This window comes from Bos indicus x Bos taurus, chromosome 11, assembly GCF_003369695.1.
Source record: "Bos indicus x Bos taurus breed Angus x Brahman F1 hybrid chromosome 11, Bos_hybrid_MaternalHap_v2.0, whole genome shotgun sequence".
Taxonomy (NCBI): domain Eukaryota; kingdom Metazoa; phylum Chordata; class Mammalia; order Artiodactyla; family Bovidae; genus Bos; species Bos indicus x Bos taurus.
The window spans coordinates 100,828,723-100,848,457 of NC_040086.1; the positions used below are offsets into that span (position 1 = coordinate 100,828,723).

The 19,735-nt window shown below is 57.1% G+C and overlaps 1 protein-coding gene across 9 annotated transcripts in view; it reads right to left on the reverse strand.

Moving 5' to 3' along the window:
* Positions 1–19,735, reverse strand: part of RAPGEF1 (Rap guanine nucleotide exchange factor 1) — a 137,093-nt gene that overhangs the window by 21,795 nt on the left and 95,563 nt on the right. For 5 of the 9 annotated variants that reach the window (XM_027556620.1, XM_027556623.1, XM_027556622.1 and 2 more), the window contains 4 exons: positions 19,311–19,494; positions 17,707–18,207; positions 13,292–13,494; positions 11,119–11,277 (listed from right to left, as the gene is read on the reverse strand). In XM_027556620.1, coding sequence (XP_027412421.1) covers positions 11,119–11,277; positions 13,292–13,494; positions 17,707–18,207; positions 19,311–19,494 — 1,047 coding nt within the window. The remainder of the gene's footprint in view (positions 1–11,118; positions 11,278–13,291; positions 13,495–17,706; positions 18,208–19,310; positions 19,495–19,735) is intronic. The other 4 variants (XM_027556628.1, XM_027556625.1, XM_027556627.1 and 1 more) reach the window with 2 other exon arrangements.

A 19,735-nucleotide genomic window follows, 5' to 3' on the forward strand; every position in this document is an offset into this window, starting at 1 on the left:
AAAATTGAACCTATGCAGCCCCATCTATGCCGACTGTCCTTCCAGGAACCTCATGACTGAACCGAGCGTATGCAGATACCTGGTCACATTTACTCATTTTGACTCTTTTTTTGATGAATCTCTCTGATTTTAGTTCTTGAAAGTCAAATACTGCAAGCCTTTTCAATATTGTAGTCACTTCAAATCCTTTTGGAAGGGAAGTGATAAGCCTTAAACATGGTTGAAAGAATTGTGCTCCCAAAACACTAAAAATTTATGAGTACATTTCCCTTTCTGTCCATCTTTTTTCTTTCTTTCTTTAACAGACCAAGTGCAATGCCTCTGACGCCCCCTTTAGGACTGCAAGGCTCCATTCTCCGAGGGTCCCATCATGAAAGAAAAGCCTGAGATCAGGCTGGGCAGAGAGCAGAGCCTGGGAGCACAGACTTGGGCCTGGGCTGTGCTGTGGAAGGAGGGTTGGAGACCACCAGCTAACAGTCCTGGGGTGGCCAGGCCTGCCCACTGTCCTTGAGAAACGGGGACGAATGTGCAGCAGGGGCTGAGTTTGGAGCCCCCGCCAGGCTCACTTCCCACCATGAGGGGCTGGAACTTGACAAAAGCCCGCCCCCCAAAACAAACAGGCACACCGCTCGCTCAGCTGTCCTCTCTACATGTTGGCATAGGATTTTTTTTTTTTGTGAGGCGTGTGGGATCTTAGTTCCCTGATCAGGGGTTAAACCTGGACCCCTGGCAGTGAAAGCAAGGAGTCCTAACCACTGGACTGCCAGGGAATACCCGGCACAGGATTTTTGAAATCCATGAAGCAAGAGGAAATGAAGAATTAAACTAATGAGAGGCTAAAGCCACTCATCACTTTAAGCGTTTCTCTAAAGCTACACTTCAACCTGGGGGGAGAGCTGCTGTCACACAAGGGACAGTCACACTCCCCTCTGCCCCTCATCAGCCTCCTCGGGCTGTGGATCACAGTTCAAAGCTCCCCTGCTCCTTGGTGAGGCCACGAGCCCCATGGCTGTTGATTTATATCCGACCCAGGGTACCTGCCTAGAAACTGACTGTCCCCACACATCTTACTCCCATCTAACTCAGAAGCTCAAGGCCAACCCAGACACAGGGGAACGAGTGAAGAAGCACGGCATGACAATGAGGCCTGGGTTCCTGTCGGTCTCATCTGTCCACATGCCTTCTTTGGGAAGAAGCCCGCGGCGGTGGAGCCCTGGCTCAGCTGTCCTCTCCCCAGGGCCGTGGGGCCTGAGCTTCCACGGGGCACCCTCTCCAGGGCCGGCAGCCGACGCCTTCCATCTGACCTCTCAGAGCAGCCGTCCAAGCCAGGGCCTTGCTGTGGGTGGCGAGTCTGGCTTTGGGGGCTGTCTCACCTCTGGAGGATGCTCCCCCCACAGCCACAGGGAGGCGCTCTCAGTGGCTGAGAAGGTGCCCAGAGGAGACCACGAGTGAAGTGCATCAGCCGAGGGAGGGGACGGCCCGGCCAGTCCCGGGAGACCGTCTGAGGGACCCCTGCGCTGGCTGCGCTGAGGCAGTGGCTGCAGACTCTCGCAGGAGTCCGGCCCCCAGGCCTGCCGGACACTCGCTCCCACACACAGGGGCCTTTCCCTGGGCCACGACTCTGCCTCGCTCACAGTTCACCTACAGTGCTGCTATGGTCGGAACATCAGTGCCCCTCCAAATTTGTATGTTGAAATCCTCACCCCACCAGATGCTAGGGTCTGTGCTACAGAAAAGAGGCTCTACCCTCTGCCATGTGAGGACCAAGAAAAGTCCGTGACCAGGGAGAGGGCCTCACCCAACCATGCTGGCCTCCGGAACCGCGAGAAACACACTTGCTGTTATAAGCCACCCAGGCTGCAGTAATCTGTTATAGCAGCCACAACGAACCAGGCCAAATGCTGGCTCTGGGGTCCTGACGTGTGCTCACTGACACCCCCACACCCCTGAAGCATGAAAACGCACAGAGCACTGGAGTGGGCCCTGCAGTAACCAAGCCCTAACTTATACACACGCGTGCACGTGCACATACACACACACACAGTGGGTGCCTTTTCTGGAAGCTGAGATAACTGCTGAGGGCACGTGCGCAAGTCATACAGACCTGCACTCGGGTCCTGAGCTCTACTTGTGTGACCTCGGGCAGGGGTTGTGAGTTTTGGAGCCTCAGTCTCCTCCTCTTTAAAGCGGGGATGGAAACAGCAGTTCTTCCCTCCCAGGGGCTCTGTGTGCATTTACTGAGACGCCCTGTAAGTTTGGCTGGGTGACAAGCAATCAGCGTCAGCTCTCCTCTCCTGCCCTCCAAAATACCCTCAGGAGCGCCTCGAAAAACAGAGCCAAGGCGTTTAATTAACTCAGTACATACTTACTGAATGAGGGAATGCTTAGGAATGGCTCCTAACACTGTTATTAACCAAGGTGCCCAGAACGTTGCCTGACTCAGCAGTGTCTCAACAGCGGGTGCAAGGGGTCGTGGACAAGCTGCCTGGGCTGTGCAGGTGTGGGTTCGCAGGGGAAGCCACCGCGGGTGAGGACGGCAGAGGAGAGGGGCGGCCGCCAGGGAGAAGGGAAGGAGGGTGCGTGTCTCTGGGACAGAGCGGCTGGCTGCTCTGCCCTCCTTCCCTCAGCAACAACCAGGCTGCCTGGGCTCAGCTCTGGTATTCTAGCTATGCGGTCCTATGGGACAGCAGCCAGGCCTGAACATCACCTTCAGGGGGCGGCGGTGGTGGTAGGGGGTGCGGGGGAGACACAGGGCTGCTCTCTAATCACCACCAGGCCGGCCCCTCCCTGGCCCTGCAGGCTCATGCCCGTACTGCAGTCAACAAATCCAGTATCCACCGCCTCCCCCAAGCAGTGTTTCCAGGCCCTTTAAGATCACATTTATTTCACAAGGGCAGGGAGAACGCAGGGCTGGCCATGGAGCAGAAAACACGCCTTCACCACAGCCTGGAGTCTATTTTAGGATCTGGCTGGTGCCGGGCTTTGCTGCTGCGCTCCGCGGCAGGAATTTTTATTTATAGCTGGAGTAAGACTGTCTGGGCCCAGGAGTCTATAATGGGACGAGCTGCCTGTTGGGAGGCGGCATGTTTCTGCGGGAGATCTATGGGGGCTCGAATGACTTCTGGGGAGAAGGGGCACCTGGCCCCCCACGTCAGCCCTGATCTCACAGTCAAAAGTGCCAGCAAGAGCCATCTTGTGATGGTGGGGATGGCAGCTATTCTCACTGAAGGTGTCTTGCTGGGCAGATGAGGTGCTGAAGGTTTTATGTGAACCACCTCATTTACTCTGCACCAAATTATAATCCTCCTTACGAAGATGCAGAGATAGGCTGGAAGGGCAGCCATGGACCTAGTAAGCCACAGCTGGGCTCAGCTCGACAGAGATGCTGCTGGGACAGCCCCCTCACACTCAGGGAGCACTCTGGGCATGTGACAGGCCCTAAGTTTGCGATCCTGCAGCTCTGCAGGGTCCGGTCTACTCACTTCGCTCGGACACCTCCCGAGTGATGACCAGCCTGCAAGAGGCAGTGAGCCAAGGCCTGACATACACGTCAGATACGTAGAGCAAAGGTTTACCCTCGTGAGAGACACAGGAGCCACTGACTCTTTGAACTACACAGCTGAAAGAACCACCAAGAGTCTTCTGGGTGTAAAGGAGGAGGGAGACCGCCTTGATGGGTGGCCAGTCATGTGCTAGGTAAGCAGAGCTTCCTGAAGCTGGCCAGGCACCAGTTTCAGTGCCACTTCCTTTCCATTATATCCTGGCATGAAAGATGACTAGGGACAGGCCCTGCGCTGTTGGCAAGAAAGCAGGAAAGTAATCTTCATAAGAAAACCTCTGATTCCTCAACATGACAGATATTTCATCTAATCCCTGTGACTATCAGAAGACCGGGGCCCAGAGAAGGCGGTCAGCGTGCCAACAGCCAAGGGCTGGAGCTGTAGGCCAGAGGACCTTGACCGTTACGGCTACTCCAGGGTGACTCGGGCAGGCCCCAAGCTCTGAAGAACATCCAGCCCTGCCAATCACAGCGACTCCATGGTGACTCGGGCTCCACGCTCTAGAGAACGTCCAGCCCTGCCAATCATGGGAAATGCACTCATCTGAGTGAATGGACTGACTGTGGCCGCCAAGTGCTCGGGAAGTGAAGAAGTCGCCAGAGATCAGTCATTACTGTACACCCTTGGCTCCAGCAAGGCTCGTGACTTCAGGGTTTTTGAACACTACTTGGTGAAAACAGATAAGCTCTTGGACAGCTTGTTTGGGGGCTTAAAGTTTTATCCATCATTTGGGAGAAAACATACTCAAAGGAGCTGTAATTCGAGGGTGGTTTGGGCTTTCTTCTCCTATAGTGAGCCGGTGGGAACCACAGCCCAGGGCCAGTCCTGGGCTCAGCGGAAGCGGCCTTCAAACAGGGCCTGCGAGTGTCCGCACAATATGGGCCTCAGTTATTTCTCTTGGAAGGAAGTAAAGCTTTTAGCCGACGCAAAACACACAGCCTCGATTTCCTGGGGAGGGATCTCCTGGAAACAACCACATCTTATTCGGTTCTCAGATGGGACATGACCCTTCCGAGGTCACCAGGAAGGACCCTTGATAATGGTTCTTCTCACTCCATGGGGCAAACTAGCTACAAGACTGCCTGTCTCCTCTCTCCTTCCTGGGCCCAGTTAACTATGTGTTTACAAAAGCTGTCTTAGGCCCAGAGAGAACTTCCCTCTTTGAGGTGCCTGTGTTAATTTTTAACTATTACATGTTAGATAATGTCAGAAGCAGAGTTTCTGAAGCCCAGTGGCAGGGTCGGAGGCCGATGCTGAGAGCTCCTGTGCTCAAGGCGAGGAGAGACACTGCTGTGGGTCCTGTTGTGGGAGCAAGGAGCCAGCGCCCAGCTCACCCAAGGAAGGCGACACTGACGTCACGTGTGTCCAAAAAATGCCTTCTCTCTTTAAATTCATTTAAAATTCTAATTTGTAATTCTACAACAAAGGATGTAGAAGAACAAAAATGTTCTGCTCAGGAGAATTTTAGGACAAGTGAAAGCAGGAATTTACTACGTTTTCTCTCATGTTTCATACTTTTGCATTTGAATCACAAGATCTTCCTTGAAACACACTACATTTTTGGCCAATGGTTTCATGGCTAATTACATTTTTGTGAGAACCTCCAATACATCTTGGGAGGCTCTGTATATTCCTTAAATATTAAGCTTCGGGCTTCCCTGGTGGCTCAGTGATAAAGAATCTGCCTGCCAGTACAGGAGACAGAAGCTCTACCCCTGCTCCAGGAAGACCCCACACGCTGCAGAGCAACGAAGCCCATGCTCTAGAGCCCGGGAACCACAGCTGCGGAGCCCACGCACCACCACTGCTGAAGCCCGTGCGTGCTAGAGCCAGCGCGACGAGAGAAGCCACTGCAGTGAGGAGCGCGAGCACATCGAGAGAGGACCCGCTCACTGCAGCCACGGAGACCCGGCACTGGCAAACAAATAACATCGTTTTAAGAAATGCTTTTCTGCATTAAAGAAAGAAACATTAACCTCGATAACGTCAACTCTTCATAGGAAGATTTAGTACGGATTCCACAGTGATCTGAATTTAGTTCTAGAAATACAGCTCCACTATTTTTCACTCAGTGTGGCTTTACGCAGCACAACAGGGGCTCTAACTCACACCTACTCTTAGCGCTCTATGGAGAGCCTGCGGCTACACTCTGTCCTGCATCAGAACACTGTCAGGACAAAGAAAGCGCGTCTCTTGATGTCCGCGCACAGGCTTTTCTTTCTCCTGAACCTTCTCGGGTCTCAATGCTTACTGGCCATTGAACAATTCATAGACATCAACCTGACACTGTACTTTTCATGATGGGGATCTGATTCTAACCTCAGCTGACTTAAAACTCTTATCTAGTGGTTCAGCTTCTCTAGTCTGGTGTCTCCATCTCCAGAACATGGGTAAACATTCCATCACAGAACAGGAAGAAGAGCCCCTGACAAGTTGCCAAGCAGCCTGAAATCACAAGAGTAAAGGCAACCGTCAGCGTGTAGCCAGCACCCCTTAGGGGTCACGTCACACAGGACATTCCCAAGGACCCGGGGGCCTTGTGGTCCCTGACCAGCAGGACTGTCACGGACTACAGTAGGTCAGCCGTCATCAGCGAGGGGAGGCAGGGAAGTTCCTGTCTGAAGCTAGTCTGCAAGAGCTGTCCACAATGACATGAGCACTGACAAGAGTCGGGGAGTCTTTAGGAGGGACAGAAGCAGCAGGGGCAGAGCAGCTGCTTTGGGAGCCCCCAGGACAAGGTCCCTGGGCCCCGGTCCCTGGCCTTTGGGCGTCCACGCAGGCAAGGCAGGCTCACCCTGGGCTCAGCGTGGGGGCCTGACACAGAGCCAGGCTGCTACCTCTACCTGAAGGGGTTAGGAACCCACAGGAGTGCTGGCCTGCCCATGCCTCCTTCTCACAAGGCTGTGTCTGGGCTCGGAGCAGCAGTAAACTCAGTCACACTTCAGGGATACGCTGGCTACACGGGCACCTGGTTGTTGAGGAAGGGCAAAAAGGCACAGGGGGAACGTTTTGGAGGAGCCACATCGCACTTCAACGGCCCAGCAGACTGGAAGAGCCTGCGAAGATCTCAGGCCAGACTCAGAGGGGCCTGCAAAGACTCCCGCGCGGGTGGCAAAATAGCCCTGCTTTCCTCGCTGCTGACAGTGCTGGGGGCCGCTCTCTAGGAAACCCTGGGAGGTCGGGCAGGCCGACGGAACAAAGAGCCCAAGAGAGGTCAGCTCAGAGATGAACCTGCCTGCCCTGGGCCCCTGGTACTGCCCACGGACCCTCCCTCTTCTCTCAGAGTAAGTTTGCTCTGAGCAGGCAGGAAGCCAGTGAGGAAAAGATGTCAGGAAGACACAGGGGACGGCGGGGGCCTACTTAACCAGCAGGAGGGCACACCTGCTGTGGTCCACAATCTTCCTTCCTGTCTCCCTCTCCTTCTCTGTTTGGCCTTTCCACCTGTCAGATCCCTTTGTCTCAGTGATGGCTGGTGACAGGAGACCGAGGAGGGGGCGGACAGAGTAAGCCTCTCCTGGGCAGGGTCCTAGAAGGGCCCGTGTGCTACAGTGTGGAAGCCTGGCCCGGCTCTCGGATGATCACGGCCAGCAGCTCTACCCAGCGTCCCCATTTAAACTGAAGTCCTCAACAGGACACACACGACTTTCTTACCCGAGAGATTTTTAAAAACAGAAGACAGTCATTATGGGTATTTCTGAAGTTCTTCTTCTGGGTCTTCTAGAAGTTTTGATTCTCCAGAATCATTTTGGAAGCCAAGATAGTAAAGAAAATATTTCAACAGAGTCCTAGCATCCAGCTATATCTCTTGGTGACAGTTAATATCAGTGAGCCAAGAAAGAATAGGCATAGAGGGAGGTGGCTTTTGTAACATCAGTGTTATAATGTCCAGAGGACTGGAAACCCTAATGGTTATTAACAGGTTCCCAATAATATTCTGGTCAAGGGTAAAGTGAATATGGACCCAACTCAGAGCTTCCAAGATTTCACACCACTAGGGTTCAGAATAGAGAAAGTGCAAGCCCAAGAAGGGCCACAGTGGGAACAGCAGTGGGAATCCAGGGTGGTGAGAGAAGGACTGGGGCTGGAGGGACGGGAGTTCGGGGGGAGGTGGGAGTCAGGCAGTCAGCATGGGCAAGGCCGCAGTGAGGACAGGGCAGACGGCCAGGGGTACGAGTGATGGAGGAGAATCCAGGGGTGGGAGGAGGACGCCAGCGCCACATCTGAGAGGTGTACCTCAGTGGGCCTCCCTCAAACACTTACCCGTGCGCCAAGGGGCAGGCATACTGCAAGGCCTGGTGGAATTCGAACAGGCACGAGGGGGCCGGCCGCCCATTCCCGGGGGTGGCTGCACCTAGCTCTCCACATCGTTCTGGCCTCACAGTAGCTCATCATTTCCCTGAACACCTTCTTCTACCAAACTGGTCTTAATGTCCCAGATGCCACATGTCTGAGCAGCTGTTCAAGTCTCCTAGAATCATAGCGCATGCCGGGAAGGAAAGGGGGTCTGTGGACCGGGGGGCTAAGCAGACCCAGACAAAGATTGTGAAGAGGAGGGTGGGCACCTCCCAGGAACGGCAGCAGGACACGTCTGGGCACAAGTGGGGAAAGAGCGGTCAAGGCTGGGCCCAAGCCCAGAGGGCAGCACCCAGGAGAAAGCAGCAGGTTGCGACCGAGGGGCAGGTTGTGTGAAGGGCTGGCTGTTGCTACCCCTCCGGCCGCTCTCCCTGGACCTCAGTCCTGAGAGTTTATACTTGAGACAAGCTTCTACTCCCCATCTTCAGGCAGGTCCCTCACTGACCTTCATTTCCCTGAAACGTTAACTGGCCATCAGACCACAACTCAGGCGCCCCCTCCTGACACCATCCTGCCCCCACTGCCCACAGCCTTCCCCAGACGTCTGTGACTCTCACCCTGCTGCCCACGCCCTGCCTGAGCCGGAGTCTCCTTTCCGCTTGACTCATTCTGCCTACTCCCTTGCACGGGCTTCTCAAGGACGACGGGCCATCCTGCTTGCACTGGATCCTTCTGGCTGCCTGACCCCCATCGGGAGTAGCTCCGTTCTTAGCAAATTAAATCTTCCGTGGGATCCCAGAAAAGTGACTAGGAATGCTTCTGCAGCACCTCCTTCATGTTAAATCGACCAGTGCAGGCTCACTGCTCTGCAGTTCCCTCGGCAAGGTTTCCAAATTCCTGTTACAAGGCAGAAGCAACAGGCCACTGGGCAAAGAACTTCATATTTGGCACCTGCTATTTTCCTATGAGGCAGCTCTTGGGAATTCCATGCTGGACTGATGACACAAGTCCAGGGATGAAGGAACAAAGACATTTGGCAATGAAGCGCTGCTCCAAGAGCACATCAAAGCCCTCTGTCTGGGGCTCATCTCAAAATGTAAGCAGAGAATATACATGAAAAAAGTACTGGTATTACAGCTAAATAATTTCTCTGGGGTTTCTGCATTTCAGATGTCAAGTATTCCATATATTTAGGCCATTACTAACATCTCTTGAGGCCTGGAGGGGCTTCGCTTCAAGTGAACGAAAGCACCCTTCTTAGCTCACTCCCCTCAGGCTCCTCTGTGGAGCTGGTGCGGAGATGCAGGATGCTGTAAGACTCCTCTGTGTGCTGAGGGGAAAACTAGGACATACTCATACCCCAGCTTAATCTAAAATGTCCTCGAGTTCTCTTTAATTCTATAGTATACAGTCCTGTTCATTCAGTCTCCTCCCCAAACTATTCAAAAGGGATGTTGTAGACATTCTTAGGAAAACTCACACTTACTTTCTGTTCGCAGAAGAGAGGGGAAAAAAAAAAAAAAAACCCACATCAAGACCTAGGATTGTCTCAAGGCCAAGTTTTGCAAGATTTGTGAAAAGAGCTGCCAGAGGTGGCTGCTGAGGAAACAGAGGTCGTCTGTACACCAGAGCCAGGGAGGGGTGGGGAGTGGTCCTGCCTTGCCCGGCGAGGTCTGGGAGCTGAAGGGAAGACTGCATCCCAAGGTCCCCTCAATGGGGAGGACCAGCTTCACCTGGGCGCTGGTGGCTCCCAAATATGGAGAACAGACAAAACCACACTGGGAACCCAAGCTTGGAGAGGGCTCTGATGTCACCAGGTCAACCCGGTCATTCAAGAGGGCAAAGGAAGTCCAAGCAAGTGAAGACATCTGCCCAGGCACTCATGCACAGGATCAGAACAAGCCAAGACTAGAACCCAGAACTCTAAGACAACAGCAATAATGACAGACGTGCCAAGCTTACTACCTGCCTGGCAGTTTCTTGTGATTTTACTTAATCCTCCCACTCACAGAAGAGGAGGCAAGGAAAAGTGCCACCCTAGAGGACTGAACTTGAGGCCTGGGAGGATGTGAGTCACCTTGGGACAGGTCCACCGAGCTCCCTTGGAGAGTCCTTTCCTGAGCGCCGACACCCAGGGTGCCACTAGACAGAGTCAGCAGGAGGTGCGGGCGGTCAGCTTCTTGAACAGATGCAGACCCCAGAGGAAGACGGCAGACCCGCGCAGCCTCCGAGGTGTCAGCGCATGTGTATCTGCAGACAGCAGGCCAGCCCTCCTCCTGCCGCCCCACCTCCACAGGGTGACCTGCGGAAGGGCCCGCCCAGCAGAGGTCGAGTCCACTGTCCTCCCCAGGCTGCGCTGCCTGGGGCCTGACCCAGAGGACGCATGCCAGCCCTACGATGAGGCCTTATGATGCCTCCAAGTATCCATCTGTCTTCCTGGAGCCCAGCCAACTGCCCTGTGAACAAGCCCAGGCTGGCCTGATGTGGCAGACAGGTCAGGAGGGTCACTGCCAGACCAGCCCCCGCTGGGGTGCCAGGGATGTGGGCAAGTCCAGCCCTTGGCAGCCAGGCCTGTCCCGATCAGCACAGCTGTGCTGCTAAGCTGTGTCCTAGGCAAGGCTTCCCTGGTGGCTCACCTGGTAAAGAATCCACCTGCAATGCAGGAGACCTAGGTTTGATCCCTGGGTTAGGAAGATCCCCCGGAGAGGGGAAAGGCTACCCATTCCAGTATTCTGGCCTGGAGAATTCCATGGACTGTATAGTCCATGGGGTCACAAAGAGTCAGACACAACTGAGCAACTTTCACTTTCTGGCAAGGACAAACGGTTACTGCTCTTTAAGCCACAGGTTTTGGGGTGATTTGTTACATTAGCAAGAGGTAGTGAAAGCTAACTGACACAGCTCTCTTAACTTCAGCTCCATCATACTGGGTACAGCCTGCTCTGCTTCCTACGTGAGGAATACTCCTTTTTAAACACAGAACACTACAGGGCTGACCCAATGCCCAGTGGGAGAACAGAATAAAAAGGCCAAAACATCTCTGCCAGTTTACGTCTGAGTGATGATGCCCTGAGCGTGGCCACCAGGAGTCCCACCCCAATCCGCCCCAGCCACTCTCACCAACCTTCGGGCCACCTTTCCTGTCTGGGGTCTGTGGAGGGCTGGAGCCGGCGACAGGCAGCAGCATGCATGTCGGGAGGCATAGGCCACGAGGGAAAGGTCTCGCTCCCCAGGTTCCCGGTAGCGAGTGCAGGGAGCGACTCACCGAGGGCACAGGTAAGCTGCCGTGCCGGCTGAGAAAGGAGTTAGAGACGGACACACTGATGCCCTGAGCGGCACTGCCGTCCTCGGGGGTGAAGGCCACTTTAGTTTGCTGGACACAGTAGGAGACAGAGGAGAAGGAAGAAGCAGCACAGGAGGCCTGCTGGACAGAGGAGCAAGGGAGGAGACGGGGTAGGAGGGAGAGAAGCAGAGAGCAGTCAGGCACGTGCGCATGGACGGGGCAGGCTGCTACCCGACCTGCCGGGACCTTCTGGAGAGGGAAGGCTTCTCGGCCCAGCTAGGGGTCAAGGACGCCCGTCGAAGGCGAGCTGGGGGGCGGGTGCCCTCTTCACTCCTGTGAAGAAGTGGCGGTAAGATGGAAGGAGCCACGCGGATTTGTGTGGGCACCCCAGCTCCTCCGCTTCCTTAGGGCCCCGGTGCTCCTCTGTGGGAGCGACCACGCAGACCAGGCAGCCCGGGCCCTAACCTTGGCCTTGCCATGTGGGGCTGGCTTGGCGTCGGGCGTCACACGACGCTCTCTGCACCTCAGGTTTCCGGCAGATGGCTGTGTGTGTGTGAAGCACCTAGAACCAGGCCGCCTTCAGGGCACATTGGCCCACAGGTGTACCTGTCATGCTCACTTCTGTCTGGAAAACAGGGTCACACTTCTCACACTGGCACCGGAGAAGGGGCGCCCAGCAGTCACACACGGGGTGTCTCACGTGTCCCGGCTTCCGCTTCTGCTGGGGGCTTTGAGCCCGTCTCTCCAGCTCTCTCAGCCTCACTTTACTTAAAGTGGGGGTGACAGGGGCCACGGGGGAGGGGATATTCACAGGATGTTTGCCCATCCTCCAGGGCTCCCTGGCAGCCTTTCCCCAGAGAGCCCCTTGGACCGCCGCCCCACCTCAAGGTGAGGTGATGTGACTCTCACGGGGCTGGGACTCAAGCGCATCCCTCAGGGCTCTCTCCCCAGGGCTCGGCTCTGTGGGCACCACAGGACACAGAGGACACCCAGGGCTGGGCGATGGACACCTGTGTACCCAGCAGGAGGGGCTGAGAAAACCAGATCTCAATCAAACTGGCCTAGCTGTTTAACTAAACATTTTAGGTCAGGGGTCCCTGAGGCAGGCATCTATGTGTCTGTGGTGAACAACAGAGACCCACATTCGGGCATATTCAGCTGTCTGTGGGGAGAGCAGGGCAGGCGAAGAGCTGAGACCTGAGCACAGCTGGGGAGACACAGCTGGTCAGTGCAGGACTGGAACCCAGACCCCCGGCCTGAGCCTGGCCCACCTTCCACAAGACAGGCTGCCCCCGCCCCAGAGCCCCCTGTGCAGGGGCAGGCTCGGGGACTCTGGGACCGGGAATGGGCTCAAGGCCCAGTTGCAGGACTGCTGAGGCCCAGGCAGCTTCCAAGAGTGACCTGAGGACCTTCACCGTCCGGCCATCTGCCTCCCGGAACAGCCGGGGCAGCGTCCCCTCGCAGGGGATGAAGGCGGCCCTCTCTGGTTAAGACGAGCAGACTGGTCAGCACTAGAGCAAGACAGCACGTGCAGCTCTGACGGACTGCCCTCCTGGGTGTACTATTCCTAGAGAGCTCGGCTGGACGGGGCGCTTCGATTCTAGAGCCTGACCCCAGGCCCCGAGGTTAGTAAACTGGTGGCGGAGAGAAGAGGGTTGAGAGGTGCACCCGAGTGCCCCCGCTGGTCCCAGCGTCTCTCCAGCCTGCCCACGGCCAGACGGCCCCTCTGTGCTGCCTACACGGCATCCTGACACAGGAGGGTTCTAAAGGAGGAAGGACGTGCCGGCCTGGAACACAAGCGGCTCTGTGTCAGCCGCCTGCTTCCACAGGGCTGGTCCTCACTGGGCCAGCCCCGGCTGGCGGTGCAAGTGCTTGGGCAGTGAGGCCCACCATGTAAATCGAGGCCACAGATGGCCCCGCACAGACCCTGCCCTGTGCTCTGATTGACTCCCTCCTTTCGGGGAGGTCTATATTGGAGCCACAAAAGAGAGAGAGAAAAATAAAGACTGTCTACAGAGAAAGCAAACATTCTGAGTACAAGCCAGTCCCAGCTGCAGGGGCCCGCTCTGGAGGAGCAGCCACTCCTGCGGGGGGAGATGTGAGCAGGAGAGCAGGCCCAGCGTCCTGGGCCACTCGTGGGGGGCCCCCCACTTACCAGCTGCCGCTGCTTGGGGGGCAGGGCGGGGGGCGGGGCGAGATCGTGTGCGGCGTCGCCGGTGCTGAAGGAGTCGTTGAAGCCATACACCTCCATGAGAAGCTTGTTCTTCTGCTGGTACACGTGTTCCTTCTGCGGCGTCTGGTAGAACATGGAAGGCTGTGGCTCCGAGTAGTCCTCAAGCAGCTGCATGTAGGCCAGCACTGCGCACACAGAGGGACCAGGCTGGGCGGGCCACGCACAGACTCCCGCCCGCCCCGCAGCGGCCAGGGAGAGGGCCCGGGGCAGTCTGCGTGACCGCCACGTGGACCTGGGTACCGCCCGCGTGTCACGCGGCCTCTGGAGGAGAGGGTGGCATGGGTGTGGGGCGGGGGGCAGGCTCTGCGGGAACTCCCTTCCTTTCCCCTCCTTCCCGTGAATCTGGAACCACGCTGGGAAACAGCCTGTGTTTAGAGAAGCGCAGGGGCACACCCACTCCTGGCCGAGAAGCCCTTGGGGTTTTCCAGCCTCTCGAGGACAGGGCTGTGGCTGGGGTGCAGGCTGCTGGGCCCCCTGCCCATGCCTCCATTCTCAGCTCCTGGACCGTCCCTGGGGCTTTCCGCATGTCTGTTGTGGCTGCTCTTCCTGCAGCCCTGCGAGCCCGACGCTCCCTCCTGAGCGACTCAGGTCACCGAGGCCCCTCACCCGCATCCCCGGCCCAGGAGCCCCTCTCAGCCCCGCGCTCCATCCCTTCTGGGCCCTTCTTGCGGCTCCTCACGAGCTATGGGTTTCTCCTTCACGAGAATGGGTTTCTCACATTCATCTGATCGTCACTGAGCACCTGCGACGCGTCAGGAGCTGACCGAGGTGCTGGCGCTCCGCAGGGGCCAGCAATGGCTCTTAGACCCGTAGGGGGCTGACCCCCTCCCCAGGGAGACAGAAAACAGGCCGAGATGGGGGTGTCCCACAGAGGACGGTGAAACAGGGAGGCGAGGGGGCTTCTCCAGAACATGGTGAGGACACGTGGAAGAGTCTTCCAGGAGGCACAGAGCCCCAGGCTGGGACCAGGGTCCGCAGGGCAGTGCTCTGCGGACAGTGGGGCCCCGCGCGGCGCGGGGCCGTGTGAACCGGGCAAGGAAGGGGCCTGAAGCACGGAAAGGCCCCCACCTCAGGAGCTGGCTGTCTCGAGAAGCTGGGAGAAGACAGTTTGGGGGTGCTGAGGCTGTTCAGGTGAAAGACCCCAGGGGGGTGGGGACAGCGAGCGGTCTGACTCAGGAAGAATCGTCAAATCGGGGGCAAGAGGATTTACTGCTTCTCACTTGAGGGCGGAAGCTGCTGCCTGAGGGCAGGGACCCTGTGCCTCCCGGCGGCTGCTCTATCACCGGAGTCTCGCACACCGGTTCACAGAATGAGCGAGCGAACAGAACCCACGGCCCAGCATCCGCCCTGCCGTGCTGAAGCGGGCTGCAGCCCCCGTGGGTCTTGAGGAGGCCCTGCAGGTAGGCAAGCCGCTCCGGCCACCAAATGTCACTCTCCCGTCCTGACAGAGGCTGTTGGGAAGCTCCTACTCCAGAAGGCCGCACGCTGAGGGCAGAAGCACTCAGGCGGGGCGAACAGACCCTCTCCTCTCTTGGAGCCCCTCAGGCAGCCGAGACCTGGCCCCTGAGCTCCGACTCGAAGCTGCAGCCTCACCGTGGAGCCCTCTCCTCACGCGGGACGTCTGAGGGGACCACATTTCTTCTCACGCGGGGCATCCGTGTGGACCGCACTTCCTCAGTCACACACGGGGCGTCTGTGTGGACCGCACTCCCTCTCCTCACACAGGGCGTCCATGTGGACCGCACTCCCTCAGTCACACGTGGGGTGTCCATGTGGACCGCACTCCCTCTCCTCACGTGGGGCGTCCATGTGGACCGCACTCCCTCAGTCACACGCGGGGCGTCCGTGTGGACCACATTCCCTCAGTCACACGCGGGGCGTCCGTATGGACCACATTCCCTTAGTCTCACATGGGGCGTCCGTGTGGACCGCACTCCCTCTCCTTACACGGGGCATCCGTGTGGACCCCACTCCCTCAGTTACACACGGGGCATCCGTGTGGACCACACTCTCTCCTCACGTGGGGCGTCCGTGTGGACCGCACTCTTTCCTCACACGGGGCGTCTGTGTGGACCGCACTCCCTCAGTCACACGTGGGGCGTCCGTGTGGACCCCACTCCTTCTCCTCACGTGGGGCGTCCGTGTGGACCCCACTCCCTCAGTCACACACGGGGCATCCGTGTGGACCGCACTCCCTCAGTCACACACGGGGCGTCTGTGTGGACCCCACTCCCTCAGTTACACACAGGGCATCCGTGTGGACCACACTCTCTCCTCATGCGGGGCATCCGTGTGGACCACACTCCCTCAGTCTCACGCGGGGCGTCCGTGTGGACCGCACTCCTTTAGTCACACGCGGGGCGTCCGTGTGGACCGCACTCCCTCAGTCACACACGGGGCGTCTGTGTGGACCCCACTCCCTCAGTTACACACAGGGCATCCGTGTGGACCACACTCTCTCCTCATGCGGGGCATCCGTGTGGACCACACTCCCTCAGTCTCACGCGGGGCGTCCGTGTGGACCGCACTCCTTTAGTCACACGCGGGGCGTCCGTGTGGACCCCACTCCCTCAGTCTCACGCGGGGCATCCCTATGGACCGCACTCTCTCCTCACATGGGGGCGTCCATGTGGACCACACTCCCTCACCCCACGTGGGGGCATCAGAATAGACTTTACTTCTCACTTCCAGTGGTGACGGATCAGCCCCATCTTCAGAGCCAGACCTTCCTGAAGACCCTAGAGGGTTCTGATGAAATGACTGCTGGAGCTGACTGAACCTGGGGGCCTTACGAAGCAGGGAGGGCTGGCCAGGAGAAGAAGCCCTCTCGGTCACCCCGATCTACTCGTGTGGACCCACCCCGCCCCGCCCTCCCCTCCTCCAGATGGTGGCAGGAGCTCTGGGGTGTCAGCGGCCTCTGTACACACGTGTGCTCGGCGGGTAAGGTGCTTTCGTCAGGAATAAGTACTGGCCTACTCAGTGTGACTGTGCATGCCCCAGGAGGGAGCAAAGGGGTGATGGGGCCAGAGAGGAAAGGACACCAGCTCCGAGGCTGAGAAGCCCCGGGCCCTGGGGTGAGGGCACAGGGTACACAGCAGCCGTCAGTCTGGAGCGGGTGTGTCCCCCTTGGTCACAGCTCAGCGCCACAAGCACCCTGGGTTCCAACATTAAGACCGTGGCAATGACAAGTTTGCAGGGCTGTCTTCTGTGCTTTCAAATGACCAGAAAGTTGCCTTAACTGGAGAGCTAAACCAGTCAGACTTTCAGGCTAGCTGGAGAGGCGCAGAAGGAAATGCCCCTGGAGCCTCTGTCTGCAGCTCCCTCCACGCCCTGGCTTCCTGTGAGGGAACTTCCATGACAGACGGGAATGATACCCTCAGCCCCGTGGAGCTAGCTCTCCCTTCACACCGAGGCCACTACCCAAGCAGGGGGCATCCAGGGCGGTCACTAGGCGGGCACCCTTCTGGGCACGGGCCGAGCACACACACTTGTCTGGGGTTGGAGCGTGGGTTCCACACCCAGGTCACAGCAGTCTCCTGCCAGACGCTCCCACCAAGGCCAGGGCATCCTGGGTGCTGGGCTGATGTGGCTGCACACAGAGAGACGGTGGCAGCCAGTCTGCCCATGGAAAACAAGGCAGAACCCTGCAGGTGACGTGGGGAGAAGGTGGGCAGAGACCCGGGCCACGTGCAGCAGTCGGGGAGCGAACAGAAAAGCAAATTCCACACAATGCTCCTTGGGAACTGGATGGCCAACTCACACTTGGGAAACACTCAGAATACAAAACCCCCTAAGTTCAGCTCTACCCCCAGGCCCTGATCACATCAGGTATCAGAGCCTCTTGTCCAAGCAGCAACCCCAGACTCGAGTCATCGCATGGTACTTCAGGGTCTGTGAGCAGAAGACAGAGTGGGACCAGGGGCTTCTCTCTAACGGCTCCCATGCACTGCCAGGAGCCTGAGAGAGGCCCTGGGGTGGTGTCTGCCCTGCTTTGCTCCGATGCTGCTGTGACGCTGCCCTGAGGCTGCGGTCCCTGTTTTTCTTGGTCACCACATGTTCAGGCCAGGTCAGCTGACTGCCATACGAGAAGCCAAACACTCTGTGGAGACCAGGCCTGAGGTTCTGCTGAGACCATGAGGAGAGGTCAGTTCACCAGGCTTTTAAGAACAACCCCCAGGACTGACAACACAAGGCTCCCGAAGTGTCCCTGTACGTGTGGGTCTGCCTTTCAGAAACAATGAGGCCACTGGTTTGACTCTGATCTACCGTTTCAATAAACGCAACACCGCTTTAGGGCACAAAAGGCATGACCCCATAATAGCGTAACAAAAGCTTACTGTGTTTGTTTTTCTTCTCGGGGAGAGGTGGCGGTTTTTCTGGGTCACCCGTTGATTCAGAAACAGTGAAATCACCCATGAAGTCGACAGAGGCTGAGGAACCTCCTTGCTGAAAGGGAAGAATAGCAGCAAAGGGCGTGAAGGGGACGGACTGGACGGAGGCTGGGTTCTGCAGGTCATCCTCGGAGATGTTGTCGTACTGTGAGGGGTGTCGCTCGTAGGACGCCCGGCAGCCAGAGCTGTCCAAGGTCTGGGAGGCTGCACTCCTGCGCTTCTTCTCGGGCAGGGCTGGCGGCACGTCCGTCTGCTGCCCCGGGGCTGAGGACCCATCTGGCTGGGGACAGCTGCCCAGAGGCAACTGGAGAGGATGGCCAAGAAAGGGAGACCCAGACTCCCCCAAGGACTCTGGCAGCGGGCTGAGGTTACAGGCCACTTGCTGAGGTATCTGGTCTGCGTTGGAGAGGTCTTGCTGAAGGAACTCGTAGTCAGGATCGTAATGATCTGCATCCACACAACAGGGGAAGCACACGGTGAGCCCCCGGCCCCCACAGGAAGGAAAGACCCCCTCCTCTTCCCTGACCTGTCCTGCTCAAGGGACACGTCCCCGTCTCATCCACAAAGACTCCCACTTTACTTTATAGGATAAGCTTTTCTACTGCTTATAAAAGTAAAACTGGATGAGAGTATGACTGGTACGTAGCCTATTCTTCACACTTTCCCAGATTTTTAAAAGTTTTACCTAAAAGAGAAAAACACGCATGGCCACTGTAGAAAACATGGCCAAAAACACTATGCCTAAAACAAAAATCACCCACAGTCCCATAACCTAACTATAATCTCTGCTGACCACTAGATGTATTACCTGCAAAGTTTTTTCCCTCTGGATTCTGTTTTTTGAACTCTAAGAAAACACCATATAAGCAGTCTTGGCTTGATCCACTGGTCGTTAACTCAGGACTGGTTTTTAGCACAGCTGCATACTATTCCTCCAAGGGGGCATGTCACGAGTCTGCTGATTTCCTACACTGAGTGGTCAGGTTGTTCCTAGTCTACCAGGGCTCTTCATGATGCTGAGATTAAAGTCTCTACATGGAAATCCTCCTATAAACCTCGGACTGTGTTCCTAAGATGAAAACTCTCAGAAGTGAAATGTCTAGCTCACAGGACATGAACAGTTCAGTGCCCTGTACGCCTTCTGCCAAGCTGCCGCAGACCCTCCTCTGGCCCCACCACCCGAGGTCAGCGCGTGCTGCTCACTCGCCTTCGTCCTCTGTCAGAAGCTGCCTGGGGCCCTCCCCTCCATTTACAGTTCTTAGCATGTGGGCTCTCCTTGGGCAAAGGGAGTCTAGAGACACACTGGCGGACCAACTGTAATAACAGTGACCGCTGCCATGTCTCTGTGGTCTCACAGTGTTACTGCAATAAACTTTCAACCCCCTTTGGAGACAGACTCTAGTATCCTCATTCTGCAGAAGAGGACACCATGGCTCAGATCCTGATGGACTTAAGGTCAACAGAGCCAGTGACTGGCCTCGCTGTTGACCTCACAGGAGCCACCGGGACGCGCGAAGCTGGCGGTGGTGACATGCATGCCTGTGGCTCACCTAGTGTTTCACAGCTTGTGTTCCGGGAGCACTGCCCGCTGTCCCTGTCCAGAGAGGACAGCTGCTCGTCCGACTTGCTGAGCTTGCCGATGCTGCTGCAGGGCGACAGGCGGGGAGACTCACCGCTGTACGAGTGGCTGCCTCCCGACAGCCGTCTCTGTGCGTAACAGTCCACGTCAAAGTCCTCGTGTGCAAAGTGAGAACAGGCCCAAGTCACTGCTGGGGGGTGGCGGCTGAGCCCAGGGGAGGGAGCAGGTGCATGTACTTAGCGAAGGAAATAGTGGGACGTGCAGAAACTGGCTGCAGGCAGTAAACACCACGCACGCGGCGCCTCTGAGAAAAGGCCTCTACAGGCGCTCGGAGCATTCTGACCAAGGGAGGCCCTGGGCTGGGCCCTGTCTCCTCACCCTGGGAGGGAACCCCAC